At 40.8% G+C, this 20,380-nt stretch overlaps 2 protein-coding genes across 3 annotated transcripts in view; one reads left to right on the plus strand and one right to left on the minus strand.

Annotated features, from left to right (window-relative positions):
• The window catches only part of LOC123748750 (ankyrin repeat domain-containing protein 29), a 37,821-nt gene extending 27,331 nt beyond the window's left edge, over positions 1–10,490 (minus strand). For both annotated transcript variants that reach the window (XM_069332881.1, XM_069332877.1), the window contains exons 1-2: positions 10,347–10,490; positions 2,379–2,604 (exon numbers count right to left, since the gene is read on the minus strand). In XM_069332881.1, the coding sequence (XP_069188982.1) occupies positions 2,379–2,466 (88 nt within the window). In that variant the 5' untranslated portion in view covers positions 2,467–2,604; positions 10,347–10,490. The remainder of the gene's footprint in view (positions 1–2,378; positions 2,605–10,346) is intronic.
• A 1,970-nt stretch (positions 10,491–12,460) lies between these two features.
• LOC123751206 (ankyrin repeat domain-containing protein 13D) overlaps positions 12,461–20,380 on the plus strand; it is a 46,100-nt gene continuing 38,180 nt past the window's right edge. The window contains exons 1-3 of the mRNA XM_045733309.2: positions 12,461–12,659; positions 17,568–17,925; positions 19,799–19,934. Of these exons, the coding sequence (XP_045589265.2) occupies positions 17,590–17,925; positions 19,799–19,934 (472 nt within the window). The 5' untranslated portion in view covers positions 12,461–12,659; positions 17,568–17,589. The remainder of the gene's footprint in view (positions 12,660–17,567; positions 17,926–19,798; positions 19,935–20,380) is intronic.

Below are 20,380 nucleotides of genomic sequence, written 5' to 3' on the forward strand. Positions count from 1 at the left end.
AGATCTGGAGAGGGGGGAGGTATGGGTAGAGTTGGGGAAGGGGGTGAGGTGCAGGGGATGTAGGGGGGAGATGAGGGGGGACGATAAGGGCGCATGGAAAGTTTGTTTATGTTGTAATTTATTATTTTTGGGGGCAATGATGTTCCTGCGCGGGCCCTAAGCCTCTATCTGGCCCACGAAGTGCTGCTTGTTTCTGTTTTACTTAGGCGGAGTATGAGTATTTATGACTCGTATGGTCACTTCAATAAGATTTTGCCCCCATGTGTTTAACAACTTCTGCTCTGTAGAATCTAATTTAAAATCTTAATGGGTTTCTAACTCTGCACTGTGTTAGATAACCACATCTGGTGGTCTGTTGGGCATTTCTCCACAGTGCTGAGTGGTGGGGGGGGATGAGGAAGGGAGGAGGTAAGTGAGCGGACTGGAGTGTGTGTGATGATTGAGGAGGAGGCAGGAGTGGCCAGGAGGGGGGTCAGGGGGAAGGTGGAGGAAGGGGAGAGAGAGAGATAAAGTCTGTTATGGGAGGTTATCCATACCTGGCGAGTGTTTATTTACACATGTGTATCGAAGGTCAGGTTTTGACTCATGTTTACCTACAATGATAAGAATGGACTTTAATCTGGGAAACACGTTTACTTTGATAAACGGTTGAGAGCTGGACTCTTGTTGTTGAAATAACTGTGTTTTGGCGATCATTGAACAAAGGCAGAGGGGCAAGAGCCAGAGCTTGGTAACCATTTCATTTGTTCTTAATGGGTATGAAATAACTATATTTTGATTCTTAAGGAAATTGAACTGGTAATAGCGAAAATACAAGAATGAACTATGGCGGGAGACAAGAGTTTTTTTTTTGCAGGGATATTCCTGCGCGGGCCCTAAGCCTCTGGCTGGCCCACTAAGTGTTGCTTGTTTCTGTTTTACTTGGGCGGAGTATGAGTATTTATGACTCGTATGGTCGCTTCAGTAAGATTTTGCCATATGTGTTTAACAACTTCTTCTGCTCTGTTGAATCTATGTTGAAATCTTAATGGGTTTGTAACTGTGCACTGTGTTAGATAATGTTCCAGTGGTCTGTCGGGCATTTCTCCACAGTGCTGACAAGAGGTGAAACTCGGTAACTCTTTTTTCTTATTTTAATTCGTTTAAAAAAACTGCTTTAATTCTTATGTGAATTAATCTGTTAATAACGAACTTACAATAAATAATTAGGCGAAGACAAGAGCCTGAGCTCGGTAACTAAATTGATCTTTTTACTATGTCCTAAATACAGCCGTTTTAAATCTCGGGGAATTTGGGATGTTAAATAACAAAGTTACGAGAGAAAACTAAGACAGAAGATGGGAGTTGAAACTCGGTAACACTATTTTCTTTTCATGCTATGTCTGAAATATGACTGTTTTCAACTGTGCGAAAACTGGGCTATTAGTAGCCATGATATAAGAGTGAACTAAGGCGGGAGACAAGAGCTAGAGCTCGATAACTAGCTTTATCTCGTTTACTACGTCCGAAATAAAGCGGTTTTAAATTTCAGGGAAATTGGACTATCAGTTGCGAAACTGCACTTATAAACGTGTAGATCTGGGTCCAAGAACATCTGATACTGCATGGGAATTACTTAACAAACTCCTGATGAACATATTCTCTGAAAATGGACTTGGTAAAGTACAGACGATATTTTTTGTCATAAGAATTCCTTACTATGACAAGTATATTTTTCTACATAAGAATTTCTTAACACAAGCGAGCATATTTTCCTTATGAGATTTTCCTTAAGATCAAAAAGTATATTTTCTAACATAAGTGATGAATTGTGGCCATAAGAACTCCTTAACACCGCAGCTTAAACTTTTTCTCCATAACAATTCCTTAAGACCGCAGAGTTTATTTTTCCCCATTAGAACGCCTTAAGACCGCAGCTTAAACGTTTTCAAACCTAAAGGTTTAAGCTACGCTGTCTATCCCTCTACTGTCCGCAGAGATCAAGTCAGCAGGCAAGCAAAGATGAAGTCAGCAGGCAAGCAAAGCTGCACAACGGTCCAGGGCTGACCTCACCCGGCCCTGCTGCCTTACAGTGAATGACTACAAGTGGTTGTTGATTTTATTCATCCTGCTTAATAACCACTACAGACACTGCTAGGATAATGCTGCGGAGGTCTACAGTCAGCATTATGCTGACTGCATCATGTTGTATGAAAACAACATGATGTTCATAGACGGGAGATTGCAATTACTTCAGCAGCACGCAAGAACCCTGACTTCATTGAAGTCACCGATTTTTGCCGAGAAATAACAATGTCAGAAGATTTAATATTTAGAGAGCACAATAAAGCCAACCTCAGAGCATGATAATGAATTGTTACAAGGAGAGCTTGACTCACCTGCGTCAGCCGTCACCTGGTGCGCGAACACTTGGTGCGTGAGGAAGACCGCCGCCACCCACAGGCGCCCTGCCCTCGCTGCTGACATGGCCGCTGCTGCTGCTGCTGCTGCTGCTGCTGCTGCTGCTGCTGCTGCTGCTGCTGCTGCTGCTGCTGCTACTGCTGCTTCTGCTGCTTCTGCTGTGTCTTACAATACTGATCCTGCTGCCGCTGCTGCCACTGAAAGCTGAACTGCTTTAGTTAGTAAAATTATCAGCTACGAAACTTTTGTTCTTTGTATCTAATTTTTCACATGTTGCTTCCATTTCTTTTGCCAATAAGTAACCTGAATGTGTATGGTCCTGGGATCAAGGATGCCCACTAAAACAGTTCTTTCATTCTAGAGAAAACCTTCGTATGCACAATAAGTACTGAGGAAATTACAGTGTATGTATTCGGTATGTGGATAACAGGTGTGATGGGACAGTGCATTGAGGAAACCCAGTTTGCTTTTAATATATATGTACATTATTGAACCGTCCTTCCCCTTGAGGGTGTAGTGAGACGTTGCTTTTGCTTCAATCAGTCATTGACTTTGTTGCACAGAAGACGTGATACCGGAGCCCCGGTGTAGCGATGGCTGACACATCACACTTGCTATTTACCTAATTTACTCTATTTAATTTTAAATTTTGTTACACAATACCAAGGTACATAACACCAAGACGGCGGCTGCTGCTGCGTACAGACTGAACGCACATCGTGCAGAAGCTGTAAGGAAGGCTATTACAACTGGATTCATATAACTATAACGAGAAAATTACTAGAACCAAAAATTAATAGGCACAATACAGCATATGGCTAGCATATAAAAGAAGACAGCAATGAACACAATGATAAAGTTGCTTGGATTAAGTACATAAAGATTGGGAGATTGGGTAACACTAGATACAGAGCAAATTTAAAGCTCAGTGTAGGAAACTATGAAGATGAAATTAGGTACTTTTTGTTTTTGTTTTTGAATGAGGCAAAATTTTGACAGCTTTTCAATTCATTAGGGAGTGAGTTCTATAGACTAGGTCCCATTATTTGCATAGAGTGTTTACACAGATTAAGTTTGACCCTGGGGATATCAAAGAGATATTTATTTCTGGTGTGGTGATAATGGGTCCTATTACATCTGTCCAGGGAGAGTTTCAGAGAATGGTTTGCGTTTAAAAACAGGGTTTTGTAAATGTAGTTGACACAAGAGAATGTGTGGAGTGAGTTAAAGTTTAGCATATTAAGGGATTTAAACAAGGGGGCTGAGTGTTGTCTGAAAGCAGAGTTTGTTATTATTCTGATAGCAGATTTTTGCTGGGTGATGATGGGCTTGAGGTGGTTTGCAGTGGTTGACCCCCATGCACAGATACCATAATTAAAATAGGGATAGATTAGTGCATAATATAGTGAGAGGAGAGCAGAGTTAGGAACATAATATCTGATTTTGGAGAGTATACCCACTGTTTTAGAGACTTTCTTAGTTATGTGTTGAATGTGGGTGCTGAAATTGAGTCTCTTGTCTAGGAATAGGCCAAGAAACTTTCCATCATTTTTATTACTGATGTTAATGTTGTCTATCTGTAGCTGAATTGCATTCGATGATTTGCTTCCAAATAAGATGTAGTACGTCTTTTCCATGTTTAGTGTTAGTTTGTTAGTTGACATCCATAAGTGGACTATTTTTAATTCATTATTCACAACATTATTTAGTGTATGTGGGTTGGGGTCTGAATAGATGAGGAGTAGTATCATCAGCAAACAGTATAGGTTTAAGAATATTAGAGACATTAGGCAGATCATTGATATATATAAGAAATGTGAGAGGTCCCAAGATGCTGCCCTGTGGCACTCCAACGGTTATTGGTAGAGTGGGAGAGGTTATATCATTGATGGCTACACATTGGTGTCTGTCACTAAGATAGGATCGGATATAGTCCAGGGCAAGGCCTCAGATTCCATAATGATGGAGTTTAAGTAACAGGTAGTTGTGATTAACAGTATTACAGGCTTTTCTCAGGTCAATGAAGAGTCCAATCGTAAACTCATTTTTGTCAAGGGCTGAGTAAATTACATCAAGGAGACTAATAATTGCATCTTTGGGACCGGAAGCCAAACTGACAGGAGCTGAGTATGTTGAATTTTACGAGGTAGGAATAGAGCTGTTTGTAGATAATATTTTCAAATATTTTTGATAGAATGGGTAGGTTTGATATTGGTCTATAATTGTTTATGTCTGCCGGATTACCTCCTTTATGAACAGGCGTTACTCTTGCTTTTTTAAGGATATCAGGGAAGGTATGACTCTCTATAGATTTGTTGAACAACAGAGCAAGGTGGCGCAAGGGCATGGGAGGCGCTCTTGTATACAATGGATGGAATTTCACTGATATTCCCTGCCTTGGTTTTTAGTGAGTGTATGATGGACACATCTGTAGGGCTGACTAGTGAAAGGAGAAGAGAGTTTGGATAGCTGCCTGAGAGATATGTGTTAATATGTGTCTGAGTCTGTTGGATTTTTCTGGCAAGGTTAGCACCAACTGATGAAAAGAAGCTATTAAATTCATTTGCCATTTCTAAATCAGTTGACGGTGTATAGCCATCTTTATTTATCTGGTTATGTGAATGTTGTTTAGTGCCTAGGAAACTAGAGATGGTTTTCCATGTACTTTTCATGTTGCCTTTAGCTTCATTGAATCTATTCTCATAATATGAATGTTTTGCCTTTCTTGTGATACTGGTAAGCATTGATGAGTACCTTTTAACTACTTCCTTCGTAACTAGACCAATCCTAAGTGTCTTTTCATATTCATGTTTTTTGTTGATTGATATGAATATGCCACTTGTGAGCCACGGATTTTTATTCTTTTGTCAGTTACTTGCTTGGTACGGAGGGGACAATAAGTGTTGTAGAGGCTTAGAGTTTTGGAGAGGAAGAGGTTAGCAAATGAATTTATATTCTGAGTATTATTGAATTCAGATTCCCAGTTAATATTGTGAAGTGCATTTGTAAGGTTGCCTATTGCTGATTCACTGTGTATCTTGAATGTAAGTTTCTTGCTTTCTGGTGGTGTTAAGTCCATTTTTGCTATGAGAAAGGTAGGATAGTGGTCAGTTGTTCTGTCATAGATTATACCAGATACAAGGGGAGCTGTTATGTTAGTCCATATGTGGTCCAAGGTAGTGGCAGATGTTTGAGTGACTCGGGTGGGCTTGGTGATTGTGAGGATTAGCATACAGGAGTTCATGCTGTTAAGGAAATAGTCAACTTGAGAGCAATTTTGTTGACCCTGGTCAATATAGAAGTGTCCTCTCAGAATGAAGTGGGTTTTTTTTTAGATTGTTGTTTATGATAAGATTCATAAGGTTTAGATAAAGTAAGATAAGGTTTATGACCAGGGTGGGTACTGGTGGGTGGGTACTGGTGGGTGGGTACTGGTGGGTGGGTACAGCTGGGTGGGTACTGGTGGGTGGGTACAGCTGGGTGGGTACAGCTGGGTGGGTACTGGTGGGTGGGTACTGGTGGGTGGGTACAGCTGGGTGGGTACAACTGGGTGGGTACTGGTGGATGAGTACAGCTGGGTAAGTACAGCTGGGTGAGTACTGGTGGGTGGGTACTGGTGGGTGAGTACTGGTGGGTGGGTACAGTTGGGTGGGTACTGGTTGGTGGGTACTGGTGAGTGGGTACAGCTGGGTGGGTACAGCTGGGTGGGTACTGGTGGGTGGGTACTGGTGGGTGGGTACAGCTGGGTGAGTACTGGTGGGTGGGTACTGGTGGGTGGGTACAGCTGGGTGAGTACTGGTGGGTGGGTACTGGTGGGTGAGTACTGGTGGGTGGGTACTGGTGGGTGGGTACTGGTGGGTGGGTACTGGTGGGTACTGGTGGGTGAGTACTGGTGGGTGGGTACTGGTGGGTGGGTACTGGTGGGTGGGTACTGGTGGGTGAGTACTGGTGGGTGGGTACAGCTAGGTGGGTACAGCTGGGTGGGTACTGGTGGGTGGGTACAGTTGGGTGAGTACTGGTGGGTGGGTACTGGTGGGTGGGTACAGCTGGGTGGGTACTGGTGGGTGGGTACTGGTGGGTGGGTACTGGTGGGTACAGCTGGGTGAGTACTGGTGGGTGGGTACTGGTGGGTACAGCTGGGTGAGTACTGGTGGGTGGGTACTGGTGGGTGGCTACAGCTGGGTGAGTACTGGTGGGTGAGTACTGGTGGGTGGGTACAGCTGGGTGGGTACTGGTGGGTACAGCTGGGTTGGTACTGGTGGGTGAGTACACAGAAGCACAGTGAGACACAACCTCGTGCCACGTGTGTGTGTGTGTGTGTGTGTGTGTGTGTACTCACCTAATTGTACTCACCTAATTGTGCTTGCGGGGGTTGAGCTCTGGCTCTTTGGTCCCGCCTCTCAACCGTCAATCAACTGGTGTACAGATTCCTGAGCCTATTGGGCTCTATCATATCTACATTTGAAACTGTGAATGGAGTCAGCCTCCACCACATCACTTCCTAATGCATTCCATTTGCTAACTACTCTGACACTGAAAAAGTTCTTTCTAACGTCTCTGTGGCTCATTTGGGTACTCAGCTTCCACCTGTGTCCCCTTGTTCGCGTCCCACCAGTGTTGAAAAGTTCGTCCTTGTTTACCCGGTCGATTCCCCTGAGGATTTTGTAGGTTGTGATCATGTCCCCCCTTACTCTTCTGTCTTCCAGTGTCGTGAGGTGCATTTCCCGCAGCCTTTCCTCATAACTCATGCCTCTTAGTTCTGGGACTAGTCTAGTAGCATACCTTTGGACTTTTTCCAGCTTCGTCTTGTGCTTGACAAGGTACGGGCTCCATGCTGGGGCCGCATACTCCAGGATTGGTCTTACATATGTGGTGTACAAGATTCTGAATGATTCCTTACACAGGTTCCTGAACGCCGTTCTGATGTTAGCCAGCCTCGCATATGCCGCAGACGTTATTCTCTTTATGTGGGCTTCAGGAGACAGGTTTGGTGTGATATCAACTCCTAGATCTTTCTCTCTGTCTGTTTCATTAAGTACTTCATCTCCTATTCTGTATCCTGTGCCTGGCCTCCTGTTTCCACTGCCTAGTTTCATTACTTTGCATTTACTCGGGTTGAACTTCAACAGCCATTTGTTGGACCATTCACTCAGTCTATCCAGGTCATCTTGTAGCCTCCTACTATCATCCTCTGTTTCAATCCTCCTCATAATTTTTGCATCGTCGGCAAACATTGAGAGGAACGAATCTATACCCTCTGGGAGATCATTTACATATACCAGAAACAGTATAGGTCCGAGGACTGACCCCTGCGGGACTCCACTTGTGACGTCTCGCCAATCTGAGACTTCACCCCTCACACAGACTCGTTGTCTCCTGTTGCTTAGGTATTCCTCTATCCACCGGAGTACCTTCCCTCTCACTCCAGCCTGCATCTCCAACTTTCGCACTAGCCTCTTGTGTGGCACTGTATCAAAGGCTTTCTGACAATCCAAAAATATGCAGTCTGCCCACCCTTCTCTTTCTTGCCTTATTTTTGTTGCCTGGTCGTAGAATTCAAGTAACCCTGTGAGGCAGGACCTGCCATCCCTGAACCCATGTTGATGCTGTGTTACAAAGTTCCTTCGCTCCAGATGCTCCACTAGTTTTTTTCGCACAATCTTCTCCATCAGCTTGCATGGTATGCAGGTTAGGGACACTGGCCTGTAGTTCAGTGCCTCCTGTCTATCCCCTTTCTTGTATATCGGGACTACGTTAGCTGCTTTCCAAGTATCTGGCAGTTCCCCTGTTGCCAGTGATTTGTTATACACTATGGAGAGTGGTAGGCTCAGTTCTCTTGCTCCTTCCTTTAGAACCCAAGGGGAGATTCCATCTGGGCCTATAGCCTTCGTCACGTCCAACTCTAGTAAACACTTCCTTACTTCCCCACTGGTAATCTCAAACTCTTCCAGTGGTTCCTGGTTAGCTATTCCCTCACTTACCTCTGGAATTTCTCCTTGTTCTAAGGTGAAGACCTCCTGGAATTTCTTATTCAATTCCTCACACACTTCCTTGTCATTTGTAGTGAATCCTTCCGCCCCTATCCTTAATCTCATAACCTGTTCCTTTACTGTTGTTTTTCTCCTAATGTGGCTATGCAACAATTTGTGTGTGTGTGTGTGTGTGTGTGTGTGTGTGTGTTTAGCGTGTGTGTGATGGGGTGAACATTAACCACAGAACACCTGCTACAATAAGTCACGTCTGTGTCTGTCTGTCTGTCTGTCTGTCTGTCTGTCTGTCTGTCTGTCTGTCTGTCTGTCTGTCTGTCCGTCCGTCCGTCCGTCCGTCCGTCCCTCTCTCTCTCTCTCTCTCTCTCTCTCTCTCTCTCTCTCTCTCTCTCTCTCTCTCTCTCTCTCTCTCTCTCGCTCTCTCGCTCTCTCGCTCTCTCGCTCTCTCTCTCTCTCTCTCTCTCTCTCTCTCTCTCTCTCTCTCTCTCTCTCTCTCGCTCTCTCGCTCTCTCGCTCTCTCTCTCTCTCTCTCTCTCTCTCTCTCTCTCTCTCTCTCTCTCTCTCTCTCTCTCTCTCTCTCTCTCTCTCTCTCTCTCTCTCCCTCTCTCTCTCTCTCTCTCTCTCTCTCTCTCTCTCTCTCTCTCTCTCTCTCTCTCTCTCTCTCTCTCTCTCTCTCTCTCTCTCTCTCGCTCTCTCTCTCTCTCTCTCTCTCTCTCTCTCTCTCTCTCTCTCTCTCTCTCTCTCTCTCTCTCTCTCTCTCTCTCTCTCTCTCTCTCTCTCTCGCTCTCTCTCTCTCTCTCTCTCTCTCGTTCCCTCGCTCTCTCGCTCTCTCTCTCTCTCTCTCATTCATTTGTACTCTCTGGTTCACTACCACTGCGTCACTTGCCAGGTAGGTGTTCCTAGTCATCACAGAAAACGGTTTACAGAGAGTACGGTTCACAGAGAACGGTGTCTCTATAACATGAACTGAAGCACAAGCCAGAGATAGTTGCTTGTCAATAAAGCAACGTCATTTCTGCCAAATCATTTTTTGGATGATTTGGCAGCCAGCAAAAATTAATGTGAATTGTAAACTGACGATGAACAACAACCATTGTAAATTTACGACTCCAGGCTCACGAGAGCTGCGAGAGTCGACTACAGTGGCTGACGGATAGTGGTGCGTGATTGGTATCTTAGAGCATATCAAAATGCATTCAACTCTATCTGTAAACAGCAGTGGCGGCACATGAATACAGAGAAAATATTAAAGGAAAATACGTTTCAGGTCAATAGTGACATGTAAGTCTTCACAGTACAGGTTAGGCTTTACACAATTTAACAAGGGGGCACTTCTATGGTGGATGTTCTGCATTAAAAAGCAGAATATGCATAAATAAAACAAAATAAACAATAAAATAAAATGAAATAAAATAAAATAAAAAAATAAAATATAATATAGTAAAATAAAATAATAAACAGAACTTATATTCAAACGCAGACCACGGGAAGCCTGCCTAGGCGAGTATTATTTATTGACTGTTTAAGGACCATTCTTTCATCAATGCCTTCTGCGCCTCCTGTAGCTCATTTATTACCTTGAGATCCTCTTGGAATGCCTTTATTTTTTCGTCAATTATTTTATCTGTCAGATATTTTTACCACTATGCACCCATCTATTGTTACCTTATTATTCCCCCTGGTACTCGTAAGTTAACTGAGCTTGTCATTGCGTGGGATGCAATAGAGGTGAAAGACGCCTTTGCCTTCGATTTCCTCTTTACCATAGGCATCACACAGGGGGCGTGAGATATTGAGACGCTATGGTACACCAGTATGCAGCCCTCACATCTGATTGCTTCTTTCATCTCTGGGTTCTCAAGCACAATTACACTGGCATCAGGTGCAGTTTGCTGACGCAAAACAATATTGCTACATGCTATACAACACAAGTTAAACAAGTTAAGATAAAGTATTAACCTGATTATCGGAAGGTGTGAGAGAAGCGGAGAGAACCAACAGCGCTGCCTCTGAGGTCGCCTCACCTGTCGTCCTGTCACTGCTGGTGCTACTGTCTGTCTGTTTCCCCTACTGCTGCAGGTGTACCATCAGCCCCCACCACCATTACCACACCCTGCACCATCAGCACCCATCACTATTGCACCCTCAGCCCCCACCACAGTAGTGGAAAGTAGGCCATAGAGGGGCCGTTTTGCTGTCTGCTCTGTGTGGAAGCTGTAGCGTCTTGGGGTCGATTAAAACTGTACACGCCGAGTGCTACATTCTTGTCTAAAATTGTCTAAAATATTTGAAAAGCAAATCTACAAGCAGCTTTACTCATATCTAGCCAAACTCAATATGCTTAGCTCTTGCTAGTATGGTTTCAGACCCAATAAAAGCACTAACGATGCACTTATTAGTATGATTAACTTGATACATACAGCTCTTGATAAAAATGAGTTCCCTGTTGGGTTATTTGTAGACCTACGCAAGGCTTTTGACACTGTCAACCACCAAAACCTTCTTCTTAAATTACAACATTATGGAGTCAGAGGTCACTCCCTGCAATACCTGCAGTCTTACTTTACTGACAGGCTCCAGTATGTTTCTGTGAATAATTCCATTTCTCCTACACTACCCATAAACATTGGTGTTCCAGAGGGATGCATACTGGGCCCTCTCCTCTTTCTCATCTACATTAATGACCTCCCAAATGCCTCTCAACACCTCAAACCAATCTTATTTGCTGATGAAACAACTTTCATTTTCTCCAGTCCTGACTCGCTTGCTCTAAATGTCACTGTGAATACTGAACTAAATAAAGTCCATCTTTGGCTAACTGCTAACAAACTCACTCTTAACATTGACAAACCTTTCTATATTGTGTTTGGTAATAAATCCTGAAATGAAATTAATCTAAAAATTAACAATATACAAATCAGTAGTAAAGTTGATGGTAAACTCCTTGGTGTCCTCATCGATAACAAGCTGAATTTCTAGGGACACATTCTAAATATAACAAAAAAAGTTTCTAAAACTGTTGGCATTCTTTCTAAGATCAGATATTATATTCCTCGCCCTGCCCTGGTGACGCTCTATTACTCTCTCATCTATCCTTATCTCAACTATGGTATTTGTGCTTGGGGTTCTACTACCCAAAATCATTTACGTCCTCTAATTACCCAACACAAAGCTTCTATTAGAACAATATCTAACTCTGGCCCCAGACAGCACTCGGTACTCTTACTCAAATCTCTGAATATGTTAGATATTAAGTCACTGCACATCCTCTCATGTGTACTCTATATATTTAAAACTCTGAATTGTAATGTCAATCCTGACCTTAAAAGCTTCTTAGAAGGTTGTAACAGAACCCATGGGCACCACACCAGAAACAAATACCTATTTGATATTCCAAGAGTACGACTTAATCAAACTAGAAATGCTCTACAAATGAAGGTGACCCAGAATGTGGAATGACCTTCCCAATCATGTCAAAGGCTGTACCTCTCTCAACCAGTTTAAGATGAAAACTAAGTACTACCTAATTAACTCCATGTAACCTACCTTACCCCTAAATGCTAACCCATGTCTTACTATTTTTAAAAATGCTGTTTGTTGACCAACTTTTATATTGGCTATTTTTTACCATGTTCCTCCTTTTTTACCTTTTATTTTTTCTTTCAGCGCAATTTATACTTTAAGCTCAATTACTATTAAGTTTTAGTCTAAGTGTTTTTTTCCCCACCTCGACTTGCCCGAAACGATATGCGTACTAGTGGCTTTAGGTATTGTATGTACTAGCTATATCTATAAATCCAACATTATGTTTGTAACTAATCTTTTATGTATGTACTTTTACCTGAATAAACATTTGATTTGATTTTTTATTTTGACTACTAATCCCGAACGCTGTCCACTTAGCCGTCAGGCCCCTCTGCATATTAGTGGGTTTAGGCATTGTATGTACTAGCTCTATCTAGAAATCCAACATTATGTTTGTAACTCATCTTGTATGTATGTACTTTTACCCGAATAAACATTTGAATTGATTTGAGTTACGCGCGTTGATGAAGGGCGAGAACGCGCAGCACATTGTACAGTGAAGGTGGTTGAGTGTCCAAGAGTGCGCAGAGTGGCCTGGTGAGTGTTGTGAGCGCCGCCCCCTTACACCAGCCCCTCACCAACTGGCCTCATACCTCGCCACCTCTCCCCACACCTCGCCCCTCACCTGCGCCGCCAGTCACATGACGTGTGAGGCAGCGTGAGGGCACTAGAGGTCACGTGTGCCAGGTGAGGGCCTCTGCTTGTCACTCTACACGCTCCTGCTGCAGACCACAACCTCCTCTCACTAATTATGTTATTCTCTGAATATTTATGTTAAACATATTATGTTAAACAAGTTAAACATAACTCATGTATGTTTAAGAAACCATGATTATGTTCATAGGAACCAGTTTGTATTTTAATGTTTTGGAGATCCCTGTATTGACCCACCAACACTTGTTTGATTTATTACACTAATTGCTTCGTTTATGTGAAGAATTTCCTACATACTGTGTACTCTTGTTATACCTGCTCATGAAACTGTTTAGTATCATATATATTTAAGTTCTCTTGTAGGTTGATATTAGTGGCTGAATCACTTCCCACTTCAGCTCAGAATTGACAGCTCACATTAAATAGGGAAAATACTGTATATGTTGTTCATTAAATTTAGTGTTATTAAGCAGTGTTGAAATTATAGTGAATTACAAGTGTTTGATGCATGTTAGAGAGAATGCTGCACTTTCTTGTGGGGTGGGGTGGTGGGTCAAATCATACACGGGCTATTTGACAAGGCGCGGTTTTCGATTGTTGAAACCATATGTATACGAATACATACAAAACCGTATTAGGTTTATAGGATGTGTCAGGGTTTGTTGGGTTAGATTCAGTTTGGTTAGTTTAGGTAGATTTTCAAATCGACTGGCAAATTGTCTTGTGGTAGGTGACCATAGCATGGAAGCATCATGGAGAAATTTCAAGGTCATCATTACTGAACTCTGTCACAAATATGTGCCAAAAGGAGAAAGAAAATAGTTGCATAACACAGTAAAGAGAGTTTTGATAACTAAGCAGGACCTCCGAAGAAGGTACAGATCCACAATGGACATCATTGATTATGAGCTATGTAAAAGGGCATTAAATTCAGCCACCTAATAAATCAGATCGGCCAAAAGGAGCTGGGTATGATCGTTTCGGACATGAGATGGTACGACAAAGCTCGTTTTCTGTTTGTTAAAAGCCATATACAGTATATTGTTGTGCTTAAAACACATGAAAGATCTTGAAATTCAAGTGAAAACAAGGCATTCATAGCCCCATGTAGTTAATTCAAGTGAGGATACACTGTATTTTCTTCAACATATTCTTGCAAGTCATTGTTTTCAGAACTTTGTCAAGTTTAATTATAGGAGTAGACATTTATGAAACTAGCACTCAAAACAGCCAAATACAAGCCTGATATAAACCATCTGTTAGCGATGGTGCATGAGCAAAAAGTCTCACCGAGAGCGAAATAATCTTATTTTCCTTTCTTTTAATTCAATGATTTTATACAGTAATATGAACCAAAGCTAATAACTCCTATATTGCAAAATTCAACATACTCAGCCCGTCAGTTTGGCTTCCGCTCCCAAAAAGAGTACCAATGATGCAATTATTAGTCTCCTTGATATAATCTACTCAGCCCTTGACAAAAATGAGTTTCCTATTGGACTCTTCATTGACCTGAGAAAGGCCTTTGATACTGTTAATCATAACTACCTCTTACTTAAACTCCATCATTATGGAATCCGAGGCCTTGCCCTGGACTATATCCGATCCTATCTTAGTGATAGACACCAATATGTAGCCATCAATGATATAACCTCTCCCACCCTTCCAATAACCGTTGGAGTGCCACAAGGCAGCATCTTGGGACCTCTCCTATTTCTTATATACATCAATGATCTGCCTAATGTCTCTAACATTCTTAAACCTATATAGTTTGCTGATATTACCCTCATCTACTCAGACCCCAACCCACAATCATTAAATAATGTTGTGAATAATGAATTAAAAAAGTCCACTTATGGATGTCAACCAACAAACTAACACTAAACATAGAAAAGGCCTACTACATCTTATTTGGAATCAAATCAACAAATGTAATTCAGCTTCAGATAGATGATGTTAACATCAGTAATAAAAATGATGGAAAGTTTCTTGGTACAGTATATTCCTAAACAATAGACTTAACTTCAGCTCCCACATACAACACATAACTCAAAGTCTCTAAAACAGTTGGTATACTCTCCAAAATCAGATATTATGTACCTAACTCTGCTCTCCTCTCACTATATTATGCACTAATCTATTCCTATCTTAATTATGGTATCTGTGCATGGGGTTCAACTACTGCAAACCACCCTGTTTAAATCTCTTAACATGCTAAACATGAACTCACTCCACACATTCTCTTGTGTCAATTACATTTACAAAACCCTGTTCTTAAATGCAAACCCTGCTCTGAAACTCTCCCTGGACAGATGTAATAGGACCCATTATCACCACACCAGAAATAAATATCTCTTTGATATCCCCAGAGTCAAACTTAATGTGTAAATACTCTATGCAAATAAAGGGACCTAGTCTATAGAACTCACTCCCTAATGAATTGAAAAGCTGTCCAACTTTTGCCTCATTCAAAACCAAAACCGAAAAGTACCTTATTTCATCTTCATAGTGTCATACCTTGTGCTTTAAAATTGCACTGTTCTAGTGCTACCCAATCATCCAATCTTTATGTACCTAATCCAAACATTTTTACCATTGCGATCATTGCTGTCTTCTTATATGTGCTATCAATATGCTGTATTGTGCTTATTAATCTTTGTTAAATTACCTATCAAGCTGTCAATGCAATCAATCAGAGCTACCGATATGTTCTAATATTCCTACTAATCTCTCTCATCACATTTTTTTTCTTGTAATTTTCCTGTTATCACTTTTAAATTTTGCTAGACTTTACCTACTTAAAATTATATGTTAGATTAAGGACCTGCCCGAAACGCTGCACGTACTAGTGGCTTTACAAGAATGTTAACACCATGTCATGTATCCTCACAAACCCAATGTACCTTCTTGTATATAAATAAATAAATACATTTCACATTTACATTTCTTGTTGCTTATAAAGTAAAATCAAATTTATTTATATTTTTCACTTATTAAAAATATTAATTTTTTAATGGTTTTTCTAAAAAGTTTTCATTTATTTCAATCTGTTATACTTTTTTTAATTACATGTAATAGTAAAACAGTAAATATATATACCTGTACAGTGCACGTAAATAAGCAAGATCACTTTTCATTTCCTAAAAAATGTTTTATTATTAATACAAATTAATTAATTTTACTATAGTTACTAGTTATTAATCACATAATTCCTCAAGCTGTACCGTTTCAGACAATTCAGCAGAGTTGTTGGTTGCCTAAACAGACATCATTAAGAATGCTTTCAACCATTTTCTTCTCTTTTGCCATAAAAATTATAAAATGTAAATATTGATAAATTATAATCTGTGGCTCAAAACTCCCATGGACACACATGTTAATTTATTAGAAGATTATTGCCAAATTGGGTACATGCTCTAATAAAGGTTCACCACCCCTACCCTAGGTCAACTACTGACCTTTCCCAAGATATATCCTATAAAAGTTGGCCGATTCCTGGGCTTTTGGTGAAAAAGGCTTCAGGTGAAAGAAAATATCAAATATTTCTTTCCTGCCATGAGAATCGAACCTGGGACTATTTAGTTGTAAATTGACTGTGCCACAGGACTTGTTACCACACTGTAATTTATGTTAATATATATATTGCTGACTGTTACTCTGGTGTTTTAGTAATTACCTAAGTGTAGTTACAGGATGAGAGCTACGCTCGTGATGTCCCATCTTCCCAGTACTCTTTGTTGTATAACGCTTTGAAATTACCGACGGTTTTGGCCTCCACTAACCGTCTACCACTCTGTTTGCAAAAGAAAACTTTCTAGTATTTTTCCAGCACCTTTGTTTTCTTAGTTTGAATCTTTGTCCTCTTGTTCGTGAACTTGTTTGTTTCAGGAATTCCTATTTTGTCAATTTGGTCAATTCCTGTTACACTGTAGTATTTTGTAAGTGGTGATCACATCACCTCTTTTTCTTCTATGTTCTAGTTTTGGCATGTTAAACACCTCTAGTCTCTCCTCATAATTCTTGTTTTTCAGTTAAAAAAGCCATTTTGTAGCATGCCATTGCACCTTTTCCAGTTTGTTTATGTGCTTCTTGAGATTTGGGCACCATACAACTGCTGTATATTCCAATTTTGGTCTCGCCAAAGTCATGAACAGTTTCTTTAGTTTTTCACCATCCATATAATTAAAAGCAAGTCTGAAGTAGGAAAGAGATGCATATGCTCCTCTCACAATGTTCTTTGTGTTCCTCTGGCAACAGCTTACTATCCAAAACTCACCCTCCTAGGTCTCTTTCTTTATTAGAGTTCTGTAATTCCTTTTTACATACAGTAATTTATAAGTTGTGTGCTTTTCTATTTTTTCCGATTCAACATTCCAAAACATGCCATTATTCACATTTAATTCCATTTGGCACTTAATGCTCCAAGCACTCCCTTCTCTGTTACCCCTCCAGTATGTTTCAGTTTCCAGAACAGCCTCATGTGAGGGAGGCTGTCAAAAGCCTTTTAGGTCCAGATACAGTCAACCCAACCACCTCTTTCCTGTAGTATCTTTAGCTCTATCATAAAAACAAAGTACTGTAGATTTGTTACACAGTATCTTCCTGTTCAAAAACCATACTCTGTCCATTATTATGTCATTTCTTTGTAGATGTTCAACCCATTTGGCTTCAACTATTGTGTCTAGTGTTTTGACTACCACACTTGTTATATGTATTCCTAGTTACATTACAGTTGTTGCAGCACAAGAGGCATTTCAAACAATGGATTAGGAATTATCTTAAGTGACAATACAGTATTTACATTATATACAAGTAAATTGTTTGGACTTCAAATCAGAATCATTCAGCTATCAATTTTTTTTCATTTTTTTTTTTTTGTTTCCTTGAATATTTCTTTAATGAAAAGCCTTTGTTTTTATTAAACCATTTAAAAAATTTCAGGTTGCAGTGCACAAGGCTTCTAATGGCAGAAGATTGTAAAATGAGTAATTGCAAAAGTAGAGAAGATACAGTCAATGGTGCCTCACCAGCTGATGAAGATAAAAGTGTAAAAAGAGTTCCTCCTGGAGTCAAGGAGAATGAAAAAAAACAAGTTAGAGCAGAAAATGATGCAGAGCCAAGGGTTTGTACAGAGTCACCAATGATGGCAGCAGACCAAGTTAGAAAAGAGGCTGGGAACCAGCATCTAGGGTTTGACTGTAACTCTGAGACCAAAGGTGGGCAAGACTGTTACCCTCTCCATTGGCTTGTTTGGCATAACGACTACCGAAGATTAGAAACAGAGCTGAGTAAAGGCAAGGTGTGTGGAGATTATTTAATGTAAATAGATTTGGTTGGTGATTAATTTACTGACATTTTAAATAGTAGTGTGATAAGTTAATGTTCCCTGTGAAGGGTTTTTCCTGATCATTCCCTCAATTCAGGGAGCATGGATGTCTGAGGACCACCATATTCCCCATTTCTGTCTATAGCGTATTTCTTATTCTGTACTGAATACATTATAATCCACCTTGATCACTTAAGGTATGGGAATGGTGTCTTAATTTATAGGTTTCTATAGACTAGGACTAATGTTTTAAGTTTACCTTAGCATTTCTACTGTGGGCAAAACTGTTACTCCTCTTCCACTTAGCTACAGTATTGATGTTCCAGATAGTCAGAACTGCCTCTATTCATGATTTATTTAAAAATCATATTGTGTTTTAGAAGTGCATATGGCATCTGAATCTAGACTATATTCTATACCTAATGCAATATTAACCAAAATGTTGGTGGCTGAAGTTTTGATAGTTACTTAACAGTAGTTATATTGCCCATTTCTAGCTCCTTTCAGCTTAACCCAAAGATATACAAGACAAGAGTGAAAATGCCAGGCTCCTCGCAACTATCTCGCATGCCAGTAGTAGGACACATTTTGGTGTTTAATACTTCATTACATGTAATGAAGTATTAAACACCTTGCACCTCGCTGAGTGGGCCAGGTTCTGGCTCATGGGTAGGCGGAATTCCACTGACTGAAGCCCCAGACTAATATAGTGCATATCAGTCCTATAGCTCCAGGGAGCCTCTGGGTCTCACCCAGAAAATGGCATTTCATTACATTCAACACTGGTGAGCGTGTTTGTTGTCTCTAGCATTGTGCCTGTTGGGTCTAGTGTTGAACCTTTTTATTTGGTCAAGGCTCTTTTTTTGCAGTTAGTGGCTTAGCGACTGCTAACTTATAGGCCTACATGACTCGTTTCAGGCAGGTCCAGACATCAGCTGTCTCTGGCATAGAGGTGGATTCTCAGTCCTTATATTTTGATGAGAATTTGGAAAGTTGATTTTGACCGCTCATGCCAAGTTGAGGTCATTACCTGCTCTTTCAAGTTCTTTCTAGTGCTTTATCTTCTTTCTATGTGACTTTCCAGCCCTCTTAACTTTTTAAGGGGAAAGTCAACTTCACTGTTGTCAAGTCAGAGTCAACTTCACTCTAGAACAATATTTTTAGATATATATTTGTTTAATATTTAACCGCTGCACTGCGCTATCTGTGATATTATGGGAAATAACGGTGCACCACTCTACATATCATGAATGTTAGTACAGTACTGTATATTGTAGGATTCAAAGCTCATATGCAGTTAGTTGGGTATCAGATGGAGGCTTGAGACTTCCGGAGAGTGTTGGCCATTTTGTAAAAAAATCCCAGCATGCTCCACGGCTGAAGGTAGGCTCAGTTTTGATTGAGCAGCCATGGCCAAAGGACACACTTCAAGCTCTTATTCTCCTGCGGGTTGCGCGGTTAAAAAAACCACTGTCTGAAGATGAAATTCAGGACGTATTGTTTCAAGAGGACCGTGACAGTAATGGTGACAACCCAAAGCCCAATACAAGACTTACACAAGTATCGGATATGAGTGATAGTGACACAAATGATGAGGATACAGGGAGTGTGTACCATACACAGTACAGTACAGTTAGCTTACAGACACACATCAGCTTCATTAATTTTGTCATTACATCCTTATGCTTCTGTATTATTCAGTTATTCAGATGATAGAATAAAGTACCTATTCCTTGCATGTTCCTGACACTGCAATAGGGGGATGAAAATTATTAAAATGTTTTTCTTTATTATACAGTACACAGAATGTTTATGAAATATTTTTATTTCATTTATAACTTTTCAGCACAGCAAAGAACTACGTGATCCTCGAGGACGAACTCCCCTTATGTTAGCTGTTACCCTGGGTCACTTAGAATCAACTAGATCACTGCTACGCTACCACTGTAATGTTAATGTTGAGAATAATGATGGTTGGACAGGTAAGTGAGAATTTTTCATAAATTATCTTCTTTCCCTTATGATGATAACATAAGCTCCTGCTTGTTCAGTAATTTACATTTTTACTGTGTTGTAATCTTTCATTGCTGTGCTAAATATTTTCTGTATTGCCCTCCACAGTGGCTACCTAGAGGTATGTCTTTAAAATTACAGGACTATATCTTCTTCATTTAGTCTTTTCAAGACTTTTGAGGCCTACTGGAGGAAAGTTGGTCATTATAAAACAAATTAAATAACAGCTCTATGAGAAAAGAATAAAATTATTGAAGCAAGGCAAACAGTAGTTGGCAACGGGTAAAAACTCTTGCCCCAGGCCGCCACTGGGTGGTAGCCCCAGGCCACCACTGGGTGGTAGCCCCAGGCCACCACTGGGTGGTAGTGCCAGGCCACCACTGGGTGGTAGCCCCAGGCCACCACTGGGTGGTAG

This window comes from Procambarus clarkii, chromosome 4 (assembly GCF_040958095.1).
Source record: "Procambarus clarkii isolate CNS0578487 chromosome 4, FALCON_Pclarkii_2.0, whole genome shotgun sequence".
Taxonomy (NCBI): Eukaryota; Metazoa; Arthropoda; class Malacostraca; order Decapoda; family Cambaridae; genus Procambarus; species Procambarus clarkii.